The 25,275-nt window shown below is 39.6% G+C and overlaps 1 protein-coding gene across 1 annotated transcript in view; it reads right to left on the bottom strand.

The window, feature by feature from the left end:
- WDFY3 (WD repeat and FYVE domain containing 3) overlaps positions 1-25,275 on the bottom strand; it is a 125,245-nt gene that overhangs the window by 82,434 nt on the left and 17,536 nt on the right. Inside the window, 10 exon segments of the mRNA XM_033160689.1 lie at positions 703-896; positions 2,872-2,973; positions 3,593-4,060; positions 4,686-4,852; positions 5,246-5,432; positions 7,581-7,773; positions 8,208-8,369; positions 10,124-10,233; positions 10,625-10,748; positions 15,771-15,981. Of these exon segments, the coding sequence (XP_033016580.1) occupies positions 703-896; positions 2,872-2,973; positions 3,593-4,060; positions 4,686-4,852; positions 5,246-5,432; positions 7,581-7,773; positions 8,208-8,369; positions 10,124-10,233; positions 10,625-10,748; positions 15,771-15,950 (1,887 nt within the window). The 5' untranslated portion in view covers positions 15,951-15,981.

Below are 25,275 nucleotides of genomic sequence, written 5' to 3'. Positions count from 1 at the left end.
AAGCATATGCAGTTATGCACACAGATACTTTTTTACATTTCCCTTTACAATGAGTAAAAGTCAGCCTTGCCTCATCAATACACAGAGCTTTTTCGAGTGATGTATTATTGAATCAGCTTCAAGATTCAACAGAAATACAAATTTCTCTCTCCCCCCCCTCTCACACACAAAACCTCTACAATGAATGCAAAAGCCAGGCCGAAGGAAGCTTTTGATTTTAATAACAATTGTGAAAAAGTAAAACAGTTGCAATTCTGTGAACCATTCCAAGTTGTAGACTGAAAGAAAATGCAGTATGAAAGATGACCAGAACTGCAACAACATTGGAAAACGGCTGCAAGTCAGTTCTGCTGACTGTCAGAATCTTAACTAGGGAATCACTTAAGCAAAAAAAGATGTTGGCTAAGTGAATTCTCAAAGGTTCATAAATGTGAATTATATTTTACAGAGAAGTTGAAAGAAGTGGAATTCTTATTTATTTGAGAATTATTATTATTATTATTCTTGCCTCAAAGAACTTTTCAGTATTTATTTTCATGTTCAGTTGTGTTGTCTGAGTACATGAATAAGATCAGTTCAATTTATCTGCCCCCACAAAAAAGAAAGTTTGAGATCAGAGATGTGAACTGAGATATAATTGCACATGAAACAGTAATTTAATAAGTGTTAAAACATCCATACGTTTTTCATTAATGTACTTACCCTTAATATGTCAGTCTTCAACTGTAATTCTGTAGGTGGAGCAGAGTGCATTAATCCCAAGAGAGTCCCCATGTCATCGTCGCCACTTGGTGATAACACCAACTGCTGGATTATCATCAGTGCATGTTGCCTGCATTGTGGATATTTTACTATGTTATGTACACACCTCGCTCCACCAAACTCCCTGAAAATGCCTACAATGAAAACAAAGACAGTGGATTAGGTATGATGCCACCAGGTAGATCTAGGCAGCACTTTCTAATGAATCGCACTGGCACAAATGCTTGCAATTTCTGGGAGCTCGGAGATGCCTGAAAACATTTAAAATTGGATATAAAGGGTCTTACTTAGCTTGCCACTCAAGCGGATAAGCACTAAATAGCTGTAATACAAGCAAACATAAAGTATGATCTGCATGTTCTTGGTAATTCTGCAAGTTCATTCAGGCTTGAGATATTCTACAGTGCAAATATTTATTATTTGTTTAATACATTTATACAGTACATTCTACATCCTCTTAAATCCAATATGCGCATTGGCAACTTACAAAAGTTAAAACCACGCAAAAATTGAACAGTCAGAAACCTAAAAATAACCTAACAGCATATAAAAGCAGAAACAACAATCACATGTTAAAATAATCAAGGTGCTCAGATTGCCTGGCTGATGAAAAGGGATTTTGCCTGGTGCCTTGAAGTTAAGGGCTGGTACCAGGCAAATCTCCTCAAGGAGGACATTCCACAAATGGGGTGCTGCCACCAAAAAAAGACTTCTCTTATTAAAAGGCAATTTTCTTCTAACAGGTGGTAGCTGAAAGCAGGGAACCTGCCAATGATCTCACTATGCAGGTAGTACGGGTGGTGGTATTCCCTTATGTGCTTGGTCCCAATCCATTTAGAGCTTTGACTTTGAACTCTAACTGAATAGTGAGTCCAGGAAGTCTCTAAAAAAAACCCAAAACTGGGAAGATGTGATCAGAGTAAGCAGCACCAGTTAAAATTCCAGAAGCCAACAGATACTTACAGACCAGTTTCAGCTACATGCCCCTGTCCTACCAGACTCTATTTCAGCTTCATTCCAAAGTTCTACCCCAGCCTTTGACAATCTGGTGACATCCTAGGTTTCTGACTACAACTCCCATTAGCCCAAGCAAAGATGGCCATTTTATTCCAGTGATGTGTCCAGTTTTGCCATATCTCTTCTTGCCCTTGTGCAAGCACTTGGCCCCACCTTAGAAGACAGTATTTCCAAACTAGAACTGAACGAGCTCAGGTGAAGCTACAGTAGGCTCCTAAATCTTCCAGAAAATGCTCCATTGGGGAAGGGGGCACACATGCACACTCTCACAACACATCCATGAAAGGGGAAAGGAGAAATGTTGAAGCAATTACAGTGGTACCTCCATCTACAAACAGTCTTCCTAATGAACTCTTTGGGCAACGAACTCCACAAAACCGGAAGTAGGTGTTCCGGCCAGCAAACTTTGCCCCGGAAGCCAAACAGGGGAAGGGTGCCAGCGGCAGGAGGCTCCATTAGGGAAAGCGCGCACCTCGGCTTAAGGACGTTTCGGCTGAAGAACGGACGTCCGGAACAAATTAAGTTTGTAGACGGAGGTACCACTGTATTTCAGGTGTGGACGAAGATCATGATCCATGATAAGGTCATGTTTTGTCAGGGAACAGAAGCTGCTAGACTGCGGTAACATGCCAGTAAACATATTCTTCCTATTGTCAAGACCAGACTAATACAAACCTACCCCACACTAAGAAGCAACCATTTATAGGAAAAGGCTATTGATTTAACTTTTGATAGACTGCGGTTATCAGGAGACACAGGTGAAAGTAATAATTCATCACTAAATATATTTTATTCAAATATATCCATCTTAAAACTATAAATTCAAATATCTGAAAGGCACCATTCTAGAATAAGCTTATCCTCTGCTAGGGGAAATTCAAGCAAATCTGGCCAAACAAATTAAACAAATTCAGTATTCTATTAATGTATCCTCCTTCCAAGAAGGTAAAAAACCTGCTTGACACAGCATTTCCACATCTAAACAGATTACATAACTCTATATTGGTCTTTATGATTTAAGTGCATTTCAAGGGCAGCTATCAGCATTAAGAGACATAGGTTCATTCGATGTAACAGCCATTTGCCAAATACCTGCATTTGTGTTCGATCCTTGAAGCAGTACTGTCAAGGTCTCCATAACCAGCAAAGCAAGCTGCTTTTGGTCTTCAAATGAACTGTTGTTTCTTGAGTCCCCTAGAAAACAATTTCGAAAAGCTACAATGAAAGAAAATGAAGTGTATATATGCCCATGCTATTACCAAACTTCTCAATAATTCAAAGTATCGCTCCTATATTGTAAGTGCTGGCTGGTGTACAACGATCACTTTCTAAAAATGCTTGATCATGGTACAGCAGAAGAAGGGGGCATTCTATTCTGGTACACTGAACCTGCCTATACTTTGCATCCAGTGTGAAGTATTGGGATACAACTCAGAAGCAAATCTATAGTACTTTGATATGTTACCCATGTGCATTTTAGTTTCAAAACCAAATGAGAGTTTATAAGGTTCTAGCAGGTAGTTTTACTCATGTAAGCAATACCAATGTCTCATGAGATTCTGCTGAAAACTAAATGCCTCTTTTGAGGAGAATTTGAAAGGTGGTTTTGGAGGAGGGCTGATGATTGGAGGAATAAGAGAAATCTGAACTTACACAGGTTTTGTGGGCAATAGCGTATCTTTTTGCAAAGTAATGCAAGATAGATAAGCATTTCCAATAGTATAAAAAGAGGTGATAAAAAAGAACAAGATAAAAGCAGGATTTGAAAGAAACCTTGGTCAAGGGTGGTGGGGGAGGAGGAGAAGATAATTACCTTGATCATTCAGAGTCTGTGTAGGCTCTTTCAGAAGAGCTGCATACTTATGTAAAAGGTTCACCATCACCTCCAGGAGTCCCACCTCCCTGAAGACGTCCTTAAAGATGTAGTCATGCCGTGTGAACTTAAGTAGTGTCTTCATTGCAACGATGCTACATGGGTAAGAGGTGCTGGATTTTAGGAGGATGCTGACGCTAATCAGTTCTTTGCAAGGTATGTAATTCAAGCTAAACACAACGAACTCAAGCATCTCAAAGTATTTGGCCTGTACTTCTGGAAGCTTGGAAATTTTCTCTGCAAACTGGGACAAAGTGTGCTGGGATTCCAAGATGAAATAGTTGGCATTGTCGGCAATGTAGATATTTAAGATGGCATCAAGGATAATTTGTGCAAGGTAGCTGGTTTTTGCCTTCAGGAAAGCGTTCTGTAGGACAGAGAAGGCTTGGATATTCCTCACATTGTGACCTACAACAGGAAGAAGGAAAACTTTACAGATCTTTACATAAAGATTATTCTTCAAGAATACAGTTTGTCACACATTATTCTCTAATGCAAATAACTGCCTATGAACAGAGCCTGCAGATGAAAATGAGGCAGTAGTGGAGGCTCCTCTTTTTTAAGAATAGCCACATCATTCCCAGAGTGGGGAGTGGACAGGAGGCAGCCCCCAGGATGATTAGAATTTGTTGGAGGGCTCCAGTGGCAAAGAATGGTGGGAAAGAACATAATGTATTGCTTTTACATAGTATGGTATCCTATGTAAGCTAGGAACAGACAGAAACAATCAATACCATCATCATTGTATTTTATTTTACAGTGCTAAGCAATATAAAATAGTAATTGAATATTGGTTTATGGGTTGCCTCAAGAAGCAAAGGTGAGCTTGTGGTAAAGTAGAGGGTCAATTTGCTCACACTATATTATGGACCAGAGGTTTGAGGAAGTTTCTGAGCCTTCCTAATTCTACACTCTTAAGAATCTAAGATCACCATCAATTCCAGATCAAGCCACTGCAAGCAAATCCAGGACTCTTAAATGTCTGATTAAATTTTGCATGTAAGAGACTTTTTAGAAAGAAGAGAAAGCTCACCTTTGCCTGCAGGTTGTGGGACGGCAAATCCAGGCAACAGAAAAGGTGCCCCCGTAGTAACACCAGTTGGCTTTAATTCATTGACACCATATGTTGTTAATGAGGTTATCAAATTCACCAAGTCCTTCAGAGCATCCTTAGATTCTGCTTCTTTTGCTTGTTCTAACCTGCAGGGATGAAATGCACACTCATCTCAAAACAAGGCCACTCATTCATTCAAATCAAAATTTGGAACTTTTTTTTTTTTAATCACATCCAATTTCATGTGTTTAAGTTCTCCATAAAACTTGGTTCTTACTTATAATAACAACCTACAATAGCCAACACTACACCACATCAAAAGATTAATTACTAGACTAGCAAGACTCAAACCAAAACCCTAAAATAAAGTTTAGTTTCAATTTGTGACATACTCCTCCTTGCATTGTAACTTATAAGAAGCTACTGAATTGGTGGCATTCAATTTTTCAGCTCCAAAAATGATATGCGAACACAGATCTTGCTAGGATGAAAACTGCATTTGAAGCAATAAAATAAATGTGCAAACCTGGTTTTCATACCTGAGTAAGAGATCAAAGAGGAAGCTATATCCTTGCCATATCCTAAAATCATCTAAGAGTGTTTGGGAGACATCACTGGAATCTTTGAGGAAGCAAGAAAGGCCAGCAAACATCTCAACTATTTCTAAGGGAGAAAGGTCATCTGATTGTTGCATGTTTTGAACACATGTTGACAGGCATTCTTTTTCTGTAAAGACAATAAAACCCCCAGGATTTTTCATATTATACAAAAATTACCAAGCACAACTGTTCTCATAGAACAAGATTATCGACTAGTTGGTATCAATCCATTTTCAAGAATGATCTTATGTTCTGAACTAAAAGCTATTTCACACATTGCAAGAAAATAAAAAGAGATGGTTGGGACACCTATATTATACATGTCTAGGAAATGCACAAAATGGGAACTTTGACATCTGCACATGTTCTACACACATTTGCAAAGCCCACACTATACCAGAGCAGATGTGCAATTTCCCCTATCACCATGTCACACAGAACTACAAATCACATCCACTTCTTGCCATTTGTCAGGATGTGTAAAATAATTTACAAATAAGAACCTCAATCGTATCTCTTAAGAAAGCACATTTTCTTCACTATGCATCTTTGAGTGTCTGATTATATCTTGCAAAATGTGAAAACTGGCAAGGCAAGATAAAATGTTTTATTATATATTACTACTACTACTACTACATACTATCCTGTATACTACCCTTCATCCAAAGATCACAGGGCAGTATTAGAGCAGGTAAGGGGAACCTTTGGCCCTCCAGATGTTGCTACACTACACTTCCATCCTCCCTGGCCATTGGCTATGTTTGTTTGGGTGGATGGGAATTGTTGTTCAGCAACATCTGGGAGGCCAAAGCTTTACCACCCCAGGTTAGAGTATGGAAGATCCAGGTCTCCTGATCAAGCCATGAAACTCACTGCTCTTGGGCAAGTCACCATATCTCAATGCAGTCTGCATTTAAGAACTGTTGTCTATATAATTGTAGAAATTATAACTAAGAAATAACTATAAAACATACTGAAAAAGAAAACGCCCTGAACACTCTACCCAACATTTGAACAGAGTTCCAAGCATAAGCACTAGTGGCCAACCATTCTGGCTTAGAAAGTAACCATGCAATTTACCCTGCCCATGGCATCTCTGGTACTATTACTCCCAGATTTCGACATAAGGCGAGCCCAAATCAAAGGCAACCATGCCATATGCATATTGAATACAAGAACTCCACAAACAAATACACACAGAAATAGTGGGAATGTCCTAGCATAAGTGCAATTTGCACTTTAAAAGATAATGGCTTCTGACTGTGTTACTTATCAGAAGGAAATCTGCTGTGTGTGTAGTTCCTTATCGCTTGAAGAGTCTACATTTGGGGAAACGAAAAGCCTTGGATAATCTGAATGCGTTTATTTGCAACAAGTGTGCTCTTATTCAAAGCATGAATATAATTTGGGTGCCATATATCCTTGTTACAGCAGAACTAAATTATAATTCCTGGACTTTATTTTAAGCATGAGTGGATGTATTTGAGCAGAACTCTGTATGGTACACTAACTACAAAACTATAATGGCATAAGGCAGTGGCATAATTCCCTTCAATCTGTTACAAATGTTCCACGGAAGAGACAGGAAGCAGTAAAACAGAAGCAACTACCCAGAGCTGTCTCTGCAAGAATCTAATGCTCTATTACATGTAGATAAGGAACAGGAACTACTCTTGGGAGCTTTCAACATCAGTGGAAGTGGCAAGCCCACAATCATTCATGTAAGAAACAACTGTGAATTTTGCTAGCCAATACTGAGGTACAAAAAATAGGTTCTTCTTCCTACAATCCCTTTTATGTCGTTACTACCAGTTTAAACCAAATTCAGTTTCCCCAGCATGTACACAATATGCAGTTGTTCAATGTGCTCTGCTGGTTTACTGAAAGTACATCATCTATTTCTGTCACCTTGTTCAAGCAACAGAAATAGGAGGGTTTATGAAACATCTGGTGGGATGGCAATAAATGCCAGGCATGTCACAAAGGGGACAACAGGTTCGATGGCCCCGATTCAGAGTTAGGCCCATCCTATGATTTTTCCAGTCGCATCCCCACTGTTTTCAGGATAGGCACCACCACCTCAGTTATATCCACATGAGTTAACACACCAATATTCCTATTTCACAAATGAGAATTTAAAATTAGGGATTAAGACCAGATCGTGGTCACCCAGCGAGAGAGAGAGGGAGAGGGAGAATCTAGCAATGATAGAAATTATTACATGACTATATTGAGAGAAAAACAAAAGCACAATACAACACCAAGATATACCAACCGTGAATGTATTTCACTACATTGACACTAAGGCCATGACGTGATATGGTCATTAGGACTTCGCCTGCACTTTTCCTCCAAGGCAGGTTATAGGGAGGGCACCATGAGGTTATTGCACTGAATAGAAGCTGAAGATCATCCTTTTGAGCAAGTTCTTCCGCCGGGGACACAAAACTGCAGAGTTTCACCAAGATCTGAAACAAAAGGCCATTATAGGAAGCTCATATAATTGCTACCATAAGCATTCTGTTTATTGTAATTTTCATTTAAGCTGTGGAGAAAGTAGGCAGATTTAAGCAACTCCTTGGAATCAGTTCAGTGCAACTGTATTAATTTTCCAAATGCCACCATGCACTTATGGAAGTTTCTCTCATCAGTAACCAGCTTTATTTTTTAAAAAAATGGGTTTTTTTGCAACATGCAAAAACATGTAGATGCCAAAAAAAGGTAAGTAACAGAGAAAAAGTAATACAGAATAGCAAGATAAAATAACACCCCGATTTGGCCTAGGAGTTGCAGAGTGTATAAGCAACAGTGTAAAAGAATCCAATGTAAGAACCTTTCTTCCCAATGCATCCTTTAGGAGATGAAACAGAATTTGAAATGTAGTATTGTGGTTACAACTCACCTGCACAAATACTTTCTGCAATAGCGTTCTACGTTCTGCTAGAGGTAGCTCATTCTGGGCTCCTCCAGCCACCTCAGGCACATGTGGAAGGTCAAAAAACAGATAGAGACATTTCACAAGCGTGGAAGGCACTGACATAGTTGTCATGCAGTCCACTGTTTTCTGAGGGCAGAAAAAGAGTGGAGACAAAATGTTAGCGTTGCATTCCTAGCACAATGCAGTTGGTTCTGAATTCCACCTACTCTGTTAGAAATTATCCAGCTATATAGCTTCTAGAACCTTTATGTGGAAGTCATAGAATACCATTCTTGAAGCAAGTTACTCTGAAAATTTTCAGAAGAAAAAAGCATTCTCATTATCAAAAAAAGAGAAAGCTTTTAGCAACATTGATAAACTTTGCACACACACACACAAAGAACAAGTTGAGCAGCCCCATCCCATTTCCTAAGTGGAAAAAGAGCTTCAACCCAGGGAGAAGAGTACTAATGGGAGAAATTTAGTGTACGTCTAACCAGCTGGAGAATACACACAGAGTCACTTTTTTCTCAGTGGAGCACTCTGGCACCTGTTTCATTCACCACACTTTAGGTTTTTTTTTCCCCCTTAGAGGAGAGTATGACAGTAGGCAATGGGAATGGGATGATCAGAATAGGGGCCCACTTGAGGTATGATATGCTCACCCTGCTTCTGCTGGTTGTAATTTGAGTAGGAGCAACCACACAGTACAGAGCAATCTGAATGCTCACCCCATCTCATCTTGAGATGGGGTATACAAGAGATGGTATACAAACTCTGTCAAAATCTAGTGCACAAAATCTAGTGCACACAGCCTGTCCTATTGTCTTAAAAATCGCAAAGAACCCAACAAGCCCCTGCACCATTGCGTTAGAAATTGCACACAATGATAAATGAGCCTCTCCCCATTTGAAGTTAAGATCTGCACACCTCCTGGGTATGTAACACTGAGATCATATTTTGAGTCGTCCTTGTCCTCTCCCACCATAGATTCTACACCTAGAACAGGGGTTGTCAACCTGATCCCTACCACCCACTAGTGGGCGTTTCACGATTCTAGGTGGACAGTAGGGGGTTCTACGGTACAAGCTGAATCCTCCTTCCATTGAGCACTGGTGTGCAGCAAGGAAATTTCACCATCAAGAAAGATGCATTAGTAGGCGGTAGGTATAAAAACGTTGACTACCCCGACCTAGAAGCTTCCCTTTCATCTATGTACCTACAAGGTAAAATGCATGATCTGATCATATCTCATCTACGCTACTAAAGCCTCCTCTTTTCTTTCTTTTAGCCTACCATCTCATGCCAAAATAATCCTCCCCGCCACCCAAAATGATAATAATCACTATGATTATGTATAGAGTATATTCATTAATCACTGGCCATTTCCCACAATGTGTTCTGTTGCCTAGTCTGTTGAAGAACTCCCAACACCAGCACTAGCTTTCCCTGTAACATGCTACTCACTGAAGCTCATTCTACCTTTGCTGTCTACGCCAGCTTTCACCTTCCATGTATGATGACACTCTAGCCCCAAGCTTTGGAGTTCTGACATGCTATATAGAGTATGCCGTTTCATGTGTGCAATATTTTCACATATATACCTATTTCCTAAAATGAATGGTGTGGCCTAAAGCTATGTGCACATAAGAAACAACAGAGGATTCTAGATCAGACCATAACCTTTTAACAGTCTCCAACCTACAGAGGTGCCTAACAGGACTTTACAAGGTCTTTCTTCTTTTTTCCACTGGATGTCTTCGCTCACAACTGCTTAGAAAAATGGCAAACAATATACATCTCTTGTGTTTCAAAATCCTCATTTGCTAAATACAAAACCCTTTAAGAGTATTTATAGGTACACGCTACACAGTAGCAGATTCTGTTCATGCATAACTAACCTGTCCAGATGAAGCTAACAAGTTAATTGTAGTAAGCAACATCCAACCTCTACTGGCTTCTTCACTTTGATTGATCTCCAGAAACTGGACTATGGCACGACTTGCAGCCTCTGAAGTTAATTAAAAACAACAACAACAGAAGATAAGCAAACACAATGTTAAAACCAGTTTCTACTTATACAATATTAAAGCCAGTTTCTACTTATACTATATATACCGGTAGGCAAATTGTTCCTTCTCATGTTACAGCTGTTTGAAAACTCCCATCTTGAATCCAGTTTTGCTATGAAGTGCATAATCAGCATGAAGACAATCAAGACTCACTTTCCTTTCATGTCCAATTACACGCTTGTCCCATTCATACTTTGATGAAGGCAGGTGAGAATCATTTACTATCTTCAGTGACAGCCAAGAGTCAGTCATCTTCCGAAGAGCGTTGTTATGTGAATATTCAACTTCAGATTGGACAAAGATAAACTAGGGGCTATGGTATGAATTTACCTGTAGACTTGTTAGAGGCTCTCCGCCGAATTTCAGTCACCATCAATCGTGACACTTGTGTTGTAAACTGAAGGAGATCTGAGAATTTTTCTATCATTGTACTAGGGGGTGCATTTCCAAATACCTGCAGATAAGAAAATACTATGAACACCACAGAACTTATGGCAGGATTCAACTAAAGTGACCCGTCAGTGGAAGCCCTGCAAGTGCAACAGAGCTTCTCTCCACCTCTTGCACCTCCCAAAACTGGCTTGAGGGGTGTTGCAAGAATCCCTGGAACAGCAAGGAAAGAGAGGGGGCATCATTCCATCAAGATGCTGGTAGAACGATAATCTTAGTACAGTGTTGAATTTCTCTCCTAGAAAATAATTTTTTTGCAGACATAAAAGTCCAGTCACCTCTTTAAATTGGAACATTAGATGTTTAGAGTACAAAGTCATTGAACAGAACTTTGATTGTTGAATACCCCCTCAGAGATGCAGTTGGGGTTCTCCCTTGTATACAATTTGACACTGGGTCTCAAGAAACACCTACTTGCCACAGACCTTTAGGGGTGTTAGATGTCACATGCAGCTTAATACAATAAAACCATGTAACATTCAAGTGATCAAAAGCCCAAAGCGTGACTGCTGCAACTGCATGTTGGAGGGGTGAGGGAGGGGTCTGTATCTGTGGGTCACAGGAAGAAAGAGAGCTGTTTTGCACTGGCTCTGACCCTGGTCCATCTAGCTCAGTACTGTCTGCAATGACTGGCAGCCGGTCTCTAGGGTTGCTGACAGAGTCTTTTCCCAGTCTAGCACAAGCGTACTCAGCGCAGAAAGAGCTTTTACCGGTAAGCTCTCTGCCTTGCTGGGGGTGTATGTGTGTTTAAGGTCTACTCAGGATGCCGGTTCCGAAACGGTAAGGATGCCCACGTGGGGGCAGTCCAAGTATACACAGAACCCTTGGAACCGAACCCCTGGGTAAGATGCGATTTATGAGTTTACTCCTGTGTAAGATGTGATGTCATGATTTACTCATAACATTAGAAAGTAGCCATGTCTAGTCAAGCTCTGCCTGGCGAGAATTCTAAAAGCTTCCCTGGAGAAAGGCAGAGAAAGCTGGAGGAAACAGCAAGCGAACATATACAGAAGTAGGAGCCATTAGCTGCCCCTCTCTGTGTGTGTATTATCTGCTTAGCGGACAGTTCTTCTTACTCCTTGGCTTTCCAAATTTCTAGACAAAGGCAACACTAAACTACACATGCTTACATTTCACACAATTATTATTACTATCCCAAAGTGATTTACAAACATACCATAGGAGTGTTTATATGGGAAAGTTTTTAATGTTTTATGTCATACTGTGTTTTAATTTGTTGGAAGATGCCCAGAGTGGCTGTGGTAACCCAGTCAGATGGACGGCATATAAATAATAATAATTTTATTATTATAGCTAAAAATAGTTTTGAAAACAGTACAATAAACAAGTAAAGGTAAGTTTAGAAAATACAAAATGAACACCTAATGAATGTATCTTGTATCCCGGGACTACAGCTCGGTGATACTACTGCTCCACTTTCCCATACTGTATTTCTAAGCATCTGAAAAAAGGTAATTTTGCTGGTGTTAATATCATGGTTAGAGACCACGCATTCACAGGCGCCATACAGCACATATGTAATGCCGCCACTGTACAGTTCCTTGCCATATAAATCTGATAAGTTCAAGGTATACACTATTACTGTTAGTGTATGAAGTCCAAAATGGCATACCTGAAGGACCACCCTGTCCCTTATATACTGGCCAGCATACTGAGATCATCTGGGGAAGGCCTCCTGACTATCCCTTCACTATCACGTGTTTGTTTAATTTCTGTGCAAACTAAAGCATTTTTAGCTTAGTGGCACCAGTGCTTTGGAACACTGCCCGTATTGAAATCAGACAGACACCTACAATTCTGATAATTCATGGCCTGCTGAAAATTTCAGCTTGCCAAGCATTTTTAGAGAATCAGGTTGATTCAGTGCAGGTCAATTTGTTCTATACTTTATGATTTTATCATTTTATTATTAGCTTCTAACTTTATAATTAGTTTACAGTATACCACCACAATAATTTTTAATGAGTTGGCAGGCTATAAATTCTCTTATAAATAAAATGAATTATGTCTTATTTAGTTTGGTCCTATACATATGTGGGGAGTGCAAAGACCTAGGGGATATACTGAAGATTAAGGCTGCAATCCTATACCCACTTGCTTCTAAGTAAACCCCGTCAACTTCAATGGGGCTCACTTCTGCCACTTATCCCATTCCCTTGTGTTCCTGCATCCTTGCTCCATTCAAGGAGCATTCACTGTCCCGTCATAATGCCTAATAAAACGTATTATCCAGTAAAACCTGCAGCTGGACTTGGTTATACTTGGTGGTTGTGGAAAATACATTCCATACAGCTATGAACAAAAAAACAAAAAACCTTTACAGGAACAAACAAATACATGGTGTGGTGGTCTTCCTGCACTTACACTACGGCTATGGCTTTTGATCATGCACCACTCAGAGAAAACCAATATACTGAACAGCAAAATGTAATAAATACACCACAGTAATTTGGAAAATAACTTAGTTATAACAGAAGCAACCACCTAGATCTGTCTGAAACATGATCCAACAAAAATGGAAGTCTGGGCTTTGAAATAGTCTTCTTCCTCACTCATCTGCAGCCTACAAGATGCTCCAGGGGAAGAAGGGCATGCTTATTTTCCATATTTCATCATATTGATCTTCTCTATCTTTAAATCAAAAGCACTTTGCTGCAGTTCTTACAGTAAGAGAGTAAACACATGCCATATATTTGAAGCTAATCACTTAAGAAACTTTGAGGCTTTTTTTTATAAAAACAAAAAACCCGCAAGCCTACCATTTCGGCACCCTCATACTATATGCACAATTATGCCACTCTTCAGGAACATTAAAATGCATCATTAAGTATTCAGGATTGTGCAAGTAAAGCAGTGACAAGAAAGCACAACACGTTATGAACCAAAGCATTGTTTACTGGCAGAGACCTTTTCAGTACAATGTCCACATTTTACACTTACACACACACACACACACACAAATCCTTGCTGTTTTAGCTCATTGCTATTCAATCCAAAATCACCCCATACAGCACCCGACTGTATGAAAGGCTCTGTCAGAGAAAAATAATCTACAATTACATAAATGGAATGGTTTTAGAAGAGTTCAGAAACACAACAATTTTACTAAAGATGCAACATGGATTGTTTGATGACAAGCCTCTCGAGACCATTCCACACATTATGCAGTTTGACAATGACCCAGTTCACATGTAATGTGAAGGTAAACAGTAACCATGTGTGAATGAGCAAGAAAAAAATCAGAACCACTTCAGTCCTCTTCCAGTCCTGCAACTGCCACACTACCTGGAGCTACGCCATTGTTTGGCTCAGCATTACGTCTTAGCCAGAGTTCAGGATTTGTCTCCCCACAGAAAAACCACAAGTGGCAAGACACAAACAGATTTTTTTTAATGAAGATTATGAATAAATTGACAATAAAACCAAAGTTAATATAAACAACATGCTGCTCAGTAAACCAGTCCTTTCCTGTATAACGTTCTGGGGATTAATCTTCAAACTCATATTTGGTGTCCTTAAAGATGTATAGAGGAAAACCAAACAGTAATCCTTAATTTCAAATTTGCTCTCCTAAGAAGACATGCAGAAAGTTCATGGGCTGCATGAGCAAATATTTGGGGTTATGTCCCTAGCAGTTGCAAGCAGATACACTTGAATTATTACAGTAGCAAATTAGTATACATGGTCATTCAGAAAATATATGAATTATGGAGTTGGAAACTCGATTTAAAATTCACAATTTACATCAGCTCCTTTCCTTGTAGAGCTAAAATGCCATTGATTTTAAAAGCAAAGCAAAACTCAATCCACCCTGTCACAATGGCCTTATAAATAAATCCACAGAGGATACTAGCCTGAAACAAAAATTACTACTCTGCCAAGGGCTGGTAAAAAGAGAGACATAGAGATCTACCCTGCTGTGGCACTATGGCAGCCCACTCAGTTTCTATGGCACATGCAGAAAATAAATGGAGCACTGCGACTCTCCTCTGCCATACAGCTCTCACTCAACTGCTTAAATACAAGACCTGATCTTATCACAATACATAAACGGCTTCATCTAAGCCTTGTATTTAAGCACTAACCAGGCAGCCCTAGGGACAAGGAACTGCATGCAGATAAGTGCATGAAATTCAATGCCAGCAACTGTGGGGCTGCTGCAGGAGGTGTCTCTTCAGTAGTTATTACAGGAAACCTTGAACCACATAAACCTGATAAGCAACATACACACACCCATAATCAATACATATTTTTGTAGAAAACTCTTGGGGGGTGGAATTCAGAACTGTATTCAGGACTCTTACAAAGGAGCTAAGATTGTGACCAAGATTCAGTACTAAATCCTCTTCTGGGGGGAAATGGTCATAGTATTTAAGCTGATTTTCATATTTAAAGTGGAACAGAATGGCCCAGGTGGTGTGGACAATCTTTGATTAGGATTTGTAAGCAAAATCTGGATGATCATGGATGCTGAAGCAGTTCATTTCCAGGTTGGCAGTGGGTTGGACTAAATGACGTCTGAGGTACCTTCCACCTCTATTATTTGAGGGTTTGATTTAGGTTCAAAAGGTTCAACCCCAATTCAGAAACAGTGATGACTCAAATTTCAGTCATTCTCAGCCCAGTATCTGTCCCATACACCCGCTTTCAAATTCGCTGTATTCATGGGAAAACTCAAATCTACTAAAAAAATCATAAGATCACTTCCACATATAATTTGTCCTGGATGTAACAAACTTGGAGGTGGCCACTGGGGAATTTTGATCCATGCATAAAGAAGACAAGTTGTTATGGCTACAGAGGCAGGCAATGCACACATTGTGATATTACACTGATTTAGATGCAGAAAAGGCAAAAACTGGCATTCCATTACTTAACTTTTAAATCCACTCCCTCCAGCCTCTCTCCCTACCCCATGCTCTCCATGTACCATTAAAAAAAATCACCTTGTTTAGAACCCACATAATAAGAGCCAATAAAAAGATCTGAATTCAGATGGGCTTACCCTATTAAAAACTGGGAGCATCATGTAAAGCTTCTCTTCCTGTTCTTTCTGGGTCATGTGCCGAGGTGGATGACACAATTCCGTGAAGAGTCGACGCAGATGCATCAACCCGAGAGCATTATCCTGAGGGCTACATTCCTCCTGCCGGGGTCGACCCATTATCCTTTTCACCATATTCATCTTTGCTGGCTTCTGAAAGACCCCTTTTATTCTGTTCAGGGGGAAAACAAGAGCAAATTTGAAAAAAAAAATGCAAACTAAACAAGAAAACAATAGCAACACACTTAGCTATAGATAATATATGTGTGTTCAAAAATAAAGAGGGTGAGGAGGGGAATAATCCGGATCATTATTATATATTGAAGTCAGTTCCTCCCACATGGCGGCACTGGCCCAGCATAACTGGCCAAAAATTACAAAGCATAATTCTGAAGTATGGCTTCCAACTGAGAGAAACAGGAATACAAAAAATACACATGCAATAATTAGGTAACACGTCCACTTTTTAAGGCTTTTTATACCATTAAGCTCAAAATGTCTTTGGGCAATGTGGATCCACCAATATTAATCCCATTGTGGAGCCTGAAAATATGTATGAGGATGCCCTCAGCAGTAATGCTGCCTTTGCATGAACTTCCCAAAATAAATTTACAACCCAAGTTTCTTTCAACGTCCCAAAAGCTGATTTTTAAACACCACAAAGTCCTCCAAAGGAGATTTTAAGTCAAAACCTGAAACTCGGGTCTTCCTCCATATGCCACTATCCCTTAAAGAGAGGGGAAACAAAATCCCAAGACCAAAAAGAACAAGAAAAAATGAGGCAACTCTTATTTCACTTAAGTATAAGTATTCCTTTCACAGCCATTGTGGGAGCTGCATATGTGGCAATAAAGCAAGACCATATCCTTGTAAACCTAGAGAGGAACACGAAACTAAGCCGGTCACAGCCCCAAACCAGAGTCATATTTGGGGCCAGACTAGAGGAAATATGGTGATATGCAATGTTTATATTGCACATGGTTGCATCTGTTTTTCTGAACTTTTCTTTTTTAAGAAAACAACAACACACACACAGCAACAATAGTAGCCTGTGTCAGTAGGCCCAATCCAGGGGATGGGGTTTAATCCTTTTCCCTTGTGCCATTTCCTCCAATGGAAAACTCTCATCCCAAAGCTGCTTTTTGCCTAGAGATAAAAGACACGAGAGTGCCTCTATCCTGCTCTTCCTGAGAGGAATAGCAGCTTGGTCCCAAATCAGTAGCCCACACATCTCCTATCCCTTCAAGATTGGCTTGAGTCATTTTTCATGTATACATGCAACCCCCAATTTGGGGGTGGGGTTGCTTTCTGGGTCATGGCGTGCAATGGTGGAGTGCGCATAAGCCTGTTACACCCCCTTTTCCAGCCACTTCCAGGTCACCACAATGCACATGTGCACGGTCACACATCAGCTGGATGCATGTAAAGCAATCATTGCCTGTATGTCCAAAAAACACAGAACTAGAAATGTCTATCCTATTTCTGGAAGGGGGATGAGACTACAAAACTTTAGTCCTGAAAGAGTTAAGTGCTCTGTATACACCAAACTGAGTGTTCCAGATTCAAGACACCAAGCTTTAATGAGTTTGAGCTCACATAACTGTAGGTCTATCAAGCACATATTCCTACCTAACCCATTTATCTTGGTTGGCTGAAAGAAGGCTTACTTAATGTGCATGAACACAAAGAGATTACAGTTACTAGACAGAGGCCACCAATTAAAGACTGAGTAGCCCAGTTATGTACTGTATACTGTTTCTATTTACAGCAACCTAGTCATTTGAAACTGTCTTCAAGTACAGTGGAACCTCAGGTTAAGAACTTAATTCGTTCTGGAGGTCTGTCCTTAACCTGAAACTGTTCTTAACCTGAGATACCACTTTAGCTAATGGGACCTCCCGCTGCCGCCATGCGATTTCCGTTCTCATCCTGAAGCAAAGTTCTTAACCCGAGGTACAATTTCTGGGTTAGCAGAGTCTGTAACTTGAAGTGTCTGTAACCTGAAGCATCTGTAACCCAAGGTACCACTGTACTAGGTTATTGCAAGTATTAATCATCACAAGCCAAGCACCAGCATCTGCTGAAAAAAACCTATCCATTCTACCTTGGGAATTCCAGTGGGGTGGTGGCAGAAGGGACAAAATATTTGCTAGGACCTAACAACAACAACAAAGATACATTGTGGGGCATATGTTGTATATATCCTGAGTAAACCCAAAAAGTTCCGTCACAAGATTCTTCACCAAGAAGTTCTATTCTGCACCACTGCTTACTTAGGTTGCCAATTTATTGTGCCTCCAGTATTCATATGAAAGGGCACCAAGCTATGTGGAACACTGAAACTCTCACAAGAACTGGAAAAGCTATTAAGCCCTGCTCTGGCTTCTGAGACTACAAGGCATTTTAGCCACATGCTTTCAAGCCTAAATGGAAGATAAACGGTTGTTTACTTTAGAATGAAAGCTTACAATGTTGAATCCTGCAAAAGGAACACATATTCTGAGCTTTCACACATTTGTGATATGCACGCAGATCCCATTACTGTTTGTTACGAAAGTGTCGCACAGTTCCTCATACATAAAAGGAAACATGGAGGATATGCAATTTTCGACACCTCACTGTGCCGTGACTGGATGTTACAACTGGACATCAATAAGAAACTGTCCAATAGAGCAAATGGCATCCACAGAGTTCAGATAACAGAAGTCAGAAGTTCAGGCACTTCGTTTTTTGCTTAGTTCAATCAGAATCTGTGTAACAGTATTTGAGTATCCTTTTTGACATCCTTGTCAAAAAATATGGAGCTCACTGCATATCGAGATTTGAACTTGTCCCAGATAGAAACACTTTCCCCTAGAATACCTGTATGCAAATCTCTCACAATATATACCTCAACAAACAAAAGTTGTTACTGGAAAGGTTTAACACATATGGCAAGCAGTTAGTTCAGATAAAGTACCTCCAGGCTATATTAAATAATGCAGATACATGGGCAGGAATGTAATAGACTAATATACATTCATCATGAATCATTACGATATATGATAATTTAGGGGTAAATAATACTGCTGCTTTCAAAACATTTGTTAAAAACAAAAACGGCTAGGAAACAACTAAGCAGCACACACTGTATTTAGTTTAACAATAGCTATTATAGGACTACAGAATGGGTTTGTTACTTCCAAAGGGTGTTATTTAAGCAAGCAAGCAGATAATTATCCAAACATTCATCAGGAGACTTTCCCCAGCTTTTTAGCCGGCATACTAAAATAACTCAGCCATTTCAAAACACATTAGTAATATGATAACATGAAACAGACATATATTTCTTGGGTTTTATAATAGTAACAGTAGAAGCAACTATTTATCCTCACTGCTGTCCCAAGTACTTCAGAAGTGTCCCTTTAACACAAATTCAGACCCCATACTATGTAGAATGAGAACAGGGTCCACCTTTACACCTCACATAACTATAAAAGATGCCCTTAAAATAAATAAGCTTATTGAAATTTCCAGTGTTCCCATCTTTAGACCAAATATGGAAACTGGAATCTCAAAAGATTTAACAGTTTAACTGCATTTAGCAGATGTTGAATTTGAAAAACAGATGTCTAGAAACTAATTGTTCCAAATGTTGTTGTAGGGACGGCTTAAAGAATGAAAAAATATATATAATACCCAAGTATCCATTATTCACAGGTAGTACACAGCACGAAAACACAAACCATCAAAACTGTTTGGATAAAAGTGCCAAATGCTTCAAGTAAACAGATGTGCATGCCCAAAGTATTTCTTCCTTCAACATATAATTTCAGTAATTATGTTGAACTGCAAAGGCCAAGCCAAAATCTATAGTTGTGCTGCAAAGGACCCAGAGCAATGCTCATATGAAAAACTTACAAATTTAGGCCATCATTTTTTTTAAAATCCCACTCCATTTTACTACATACATGGTCAGTATGATCTCCAATGTTACGTCAAACTAGATCCATTGTGATATATGGACTTACGTTCATGTATTTCAATGGGTCTGCACTAAATATGACTTTGTGGGATATCACCTTACATTTGGGAGAAAAACATACAAAAATTCTCATTTTCCTGATTAAGCGACTTCAGATAGAAAGCACTCAATGGCTGCAATACAGCGGTACCTCTGGTTGTGGATGGGATCTGTTCCGGAGCGCCGGTCGGATCCCGAGGTTTCCACAACCAGAGGTGCTTGTTCTGCACATGCGCGCAGCACGACAGAGTGTGCGTGGTGCGATAAAGAGCTTCTGCGCATGAGCGAGTAGTGAAACCTGGAAAAATACTTTCAGGTTTGCCGCTTTCGCAACCCAAAGTTTATGTTACTCAAGGATAATGTAAGCCAAGGTTCTACTATAACTTTCTAAAATGCAAGATAATCCACACTGGATTCTCTTCGCAGGGAGAAAAGCTTCAATGATAATGATGGCTCTAGACCAGCATTCCCCAATCTATTGCCCTCCATATGTTTGGGACCATAACTAATGTGCTGCAGTCAGCATGGTCAATGTTCAAGGATGACAGGAGTTGCAGTCCAAAACATCTGGGCAGAACCACTTTGGGGAAGGCAGCACTAGACAGCGAGAAAGCATCACATTTCACCAACAATTACCAGATACAAGGGTTGGGCTCCCAATAGTGTTACTGCAATCTGGAGGAAAGATGTGTATCCATTTCAGGTGATGCATTACAACTATGTAACCTTCATTAAAAAAACAAACTGAAACATCTGTGTTGTGTCTAAGATTCACAGAATTCTAAGCTACCAATTAGGATTTTAGGATGTACAACGGAACTGTCGCCAAGCAGCTTTCTAGATTCTATAAACAAGCTGGTCACAGTGGATCAAAAAATCTGGAAGAGATCCAGCAGTGATCCGACAGGATATTTCGCATTTAACATTTCTACAAATTGAACACACTTTATCCAATTTGTGATAAACAAACACTAAGCCTGTGTAGCGTTAAATTCAGATTTGGTATTTAAAATATGCATTCCCTGTTATGCTTTCAACAATGAAGAGGATCAATACAAATCAGAAGTACCACCACCACTTGCACCAAGATATCTACTGCAGTAAACATCTGACCCATGTTTCTCCAGCTGTTTCTCACAAAAGATTACTTTCACAGAGAAATTGTGTGATTTATAAACAGCTCCACACAAAGCATTCATTCACAACAGGCATATTCTAGGAATCTAAAAAGAACATTAAACAATCATAAGCTATTCACTTTATATAACTTTTAAAAATATTTATTTTTTGTAACAGTGTACAACTATACTAATAAGATTGTTAAATCAAAATGCAAAGTAATTCACAGACCACTTGCAGCGGTTTATTTCTGAAGAGAATAATGCTGTACCATTTGTAAACACTGTAATGAATCACTGCTCCAAGTGTAAAACATTCAATTAAAAGGAATGAAACATGAGAACTAGAAATCTATCTATCAAGTTTTATTTTTAAATATTATTAGCATATACTCTGTATTAAATAGTATGTTAAAACACCCCACCATGTTCATTTCCCCCATGACCCAATTTTCATTTCCCAGGCAAAAATGCAAAGCAGAAAAACCTTGGCAACATTTAACACCATTTTCATTGCAATGAAACAAAACATTACTCATGTTCAGCACAAGATCAAACAGAAAGAAGCATTTGTGTCAGGGATATTTTACGGCGTAAAATGATTGCTCTGTCATCAAAAGAAGCATAAAATCTGCTACGAGGTTTGCCTCCTACATAAATGTTTGCCATCTTACCTGTGCTGTGTTTGTTTTGCACTGTCTAACAAATTCCAAAATGTTACACTGGGAACATGTTTGTCACAATTTCACACAATGATCATCTGACATTAAAGCTCAACCATTTTTCCAAACCAAAAGGAGACAAAATAATTATCCCACCTGGTACTTTTCAGGTTCTTTGCAGGCATCTTAAGTTTTAAATCTTCTCTTTTTGAAAGAAAATAACAGCAGCCGCCTGTTTCTTGTTATTGTCTACTACTGCTAGCCCCACATGCAACAAAAATACTTCAGGCAACCCAGGCGAAACTCAGAGCTTTGCACTGGAGTCTCCTGGAGCTTGCTGTACCAGTGTGCAAGCTGGGCTGCTGTTCTATCCAGCAGTACTGCCGGACTTGTTTGTGATAGGATGATGAGCCCGTTCTGCTTCAAGCAAGGTCCCCCCTCCCTGCTTGTGTCAACTAACATATGCTGATTAATGTAGCCTTTAGAAAGAACAGGGGGGAACAAAAGGGTGGGAGGAGAAAAGCCACTCAAATTCACATATAGGACAATTTAGAAATGCCTGACTTAGGCATTCTTCATGTGTCATTACAGTTTGTACTTCACTTGTGTCAAGAGTGTCTATGGCACTGTACCAACACACAGGAGTAATGTGCTTTATTAGAATCTTTACAATACAGGAGGCATAAGAAACCTCTGGCACTGCAGACACTGTTGAGCTACAACAGCCATCATACCAAAGCATTGGACACAGCCTGCAGCTAATGGGCTCTGTAGTCTAATAACATCTGGAGGGCTGTAGGTTCCCCACCCCTACTCTAAACAATAGCTCTGGCATTATGGCAGATGCTGTGCTGGAAACTCAGATATATAAGCTAGGTGCCAAATGGCTGCTTAAACCAAGATTACAGTCACCAAAACAGAATGTCTAGTTGCCATTTTCTGGCAAGACGGCTCTAAAGTCTTGTTTTTCAAAGGATGGGCTGACTGTGATTGATTCTCAATTAAACATCTGGTTAGTTCAGGTGACAATCTTGAGCTTGGGTAAGAGCTTTGGGAACTCAAAGAAGAAAAGTCACTTGATCCAGAGACAGTCCACATATATATCGGCCTATTCAGACCTCTTTTATTAATGGCAACTTCTCCTGCTCAGGCTGAACAGAAAAAGCATTTTGGCTCCAGAAATTCATTCCAATTGTGTAGATAAAATATAACTGAAAGAATTCTACAGGATAGGGTATTTGTGTGAAAACAAACCAGATCCAATGATCCCTACATCCAATGGTGTAGATCTCAGGCACCATCCTGGCACCTAGGCAACTAGACTTGGTCGCAAGTGGTCGATAGCCTAGTGCAAAATGCACCTGGTGCCTGGCTAATTTCGAACACTGGGGGGATGCTGTGTTTGCAGAACCCAAAAGTTACCTATACATCTAGGATACCTAACTTCCAAAGTAACGCGATAAACAAAGACTCATAGATCTTGCCCAGCAAGGACTTACATCAAGACCGCAAATTACACTTGTATTAAGCATTATTTCTTTTGAGCAGCCAAACAATTCCTGAATAAAGACAGGGCATTATTCGTGCACTTAACTGTGCCAAAATTCAGCTCCCCACAAATACATGTGTGCCACACTGCCTCAGGTGCCATGACTAAAGAAACAAAGAATGTAAATGTAATAAAATAAATAAAAAGCAGCCACATGCATACTGAGACAAATGAAATGCCAAATGATGACTAAAGACAGCAAGGGGGGGACATGAGCAATCTAGTGGCCCAATTCCCATTGCTCAACTGTGGTGAAGGGCAAGCGTTACATTTGCTGCAATCCAAAATTTCACTTTCTGTATCAACAGCAAAATGAAGACTCGTGTTTACCTACATATTGAAAGAGTGAGGGTCATGGTAATATGAAAAACAATGGAGGTAGTTGCAGGTATCTCTCCTAAAACTGCTATATCACTGATGGCTCAATTAGCACAAGCATTTCTGGTTGCCAGATGGAACAATGCCCCCCCCACTGAATGCTGTTCTAGGGGTTCTCTTGACTCTCCAGAGTGGGTGGGGTATGTGTGGGTGGCACAGTGGGAGTCCTTACACTGGCTTCTGACAGTGTGCTGTGTTAGCTGAATCCGTGCCACTGACTTTTATATCATTCCTTGAATTCTAGTTGCCAACTTCAGGAGAATGAAGCCATTTCCTTCCCAGGATTTTATTGGGGGTGGGGGACTTTTCCTGGATTAGGAACTACAAAAAAGGCTAGATTATTAGTAACCACAGTATTGTCAACAAGGAAAGTCGCTTCCAGAACTGTTGTCATCTTCAGAAAAATAAGGCTATATGAAGACTTAGCTTTGCTAGCACAAATGTTGTGTAATCAATAACATATCAACAAGCAAATGTAAGACACTCATTACAAAGCACACTCTTTTCCGGACTAAAAAAAATAGGGGTTACATTAGGAGGCATGACAGAGATTGGCTGGTGCTCACTTTCTGGTGGTAGAGAGAGTCTATGAAACAGCATTTATGATGACACTATTTTCTGGTGCTCTGCTGCCATGAATTTTGAATAAGATTAGTCAAGTCCATATAACTTTTTTTCTAAATTTTGTTGCTGTTTTTTGCCTTCTCTCAACTTCTCTTTTTCACATTCAAACATGGTTAGTATAATTTGCAGGGATAAAGTAACAAGATGCTTTCTTCTCAAAAGTTAAGAGTCAAATTATTGAAAAGATGTAAAGTAAAACTTTAGAGACAACCACCGGCTCACAGGATATGCCATACCACAGTAGCACTTATTAAAGTTACAAGATTTGAAGCTGCAATAGGCTCACTCACACTCTCCCCTCAATAAAAAATATAATAGACTTAGACCAACATAAAAGTTACTGCTAATGTAGAACATTTGTGCAAAGTTAGAAAAATCATTTAGAACAATGTCCAACAAGTAGATCGTGATCTACTGGTAGATCACTGGACGTCTGTGGTAGATCACTGGTAGATCAGTGCTCCCCCCAGAAGCTAAAAAACTTTGGCTCCCCTAAAAAAAACTCAACACCTTTGCCCTGCACCCCTAAAATGACCTGAACCACCAAAAACAGGGCTTTCCTTCCTAAAAAAGCTCAATGTTGCTCTCTTCCTTCCTAAAGAAGCTCAACAACTTTTACGTGAACCCCCCAAAACAGGGCTTTCCTTCCTAAAAAAAGCTCAAGAACATCAACCTGAACCCCCCAAAAGGGGGTAGATCACTGCCAGTTTTTAATTCTGTGAGTAGATCGCAGTCTCTTGGATGTTGGCCACCCCTGATTTAGAAGAATTCCAGGTGCATTGTATTGGGCCAACTGGAAAATACGTAGTTGCTCAGATATCCCACAATGAGACTTTCAAAGATGTTTCACACATTACTTGTTCCTGACAGATTAACTGGGTTACAGATGTCTTCCACTGACATTTAAACAAAGCAAAATAATTTAGAAAGAAAAATAGCTAAATTGAAGTTTTAAAAAGGGTACAATTCAACATAGAGTTAAAAAAAAAATCCCAGCAATTTACTGAAATATCACCACTACAATGTAAATCTACCCCTTCAGTCAAAAAGTTAATTTAGCCTGAAAGTAAGAGAAACATTTCTGTCATTACTTGGGCAAAAGAATGAAGAAGTTATCTCTCAAAATCAATGT

Source organism: Lacerta agilis, chromosome 9 (assembly GCF_009819535.1).
Source record: "Lacerta agilis isolate rLacAgi1 chromosome 9, rLacAgi1.pri, whole genome shotgun sequence".
NCBI lineage: Eukaryota > Metazoa > Chordata > Lepidosauria > Squamata > Lacertidae > Lacerta > Lacerta agilis.
This window is presented reverse-complemented; position numbering and strand designations above follow the sequence as displayed.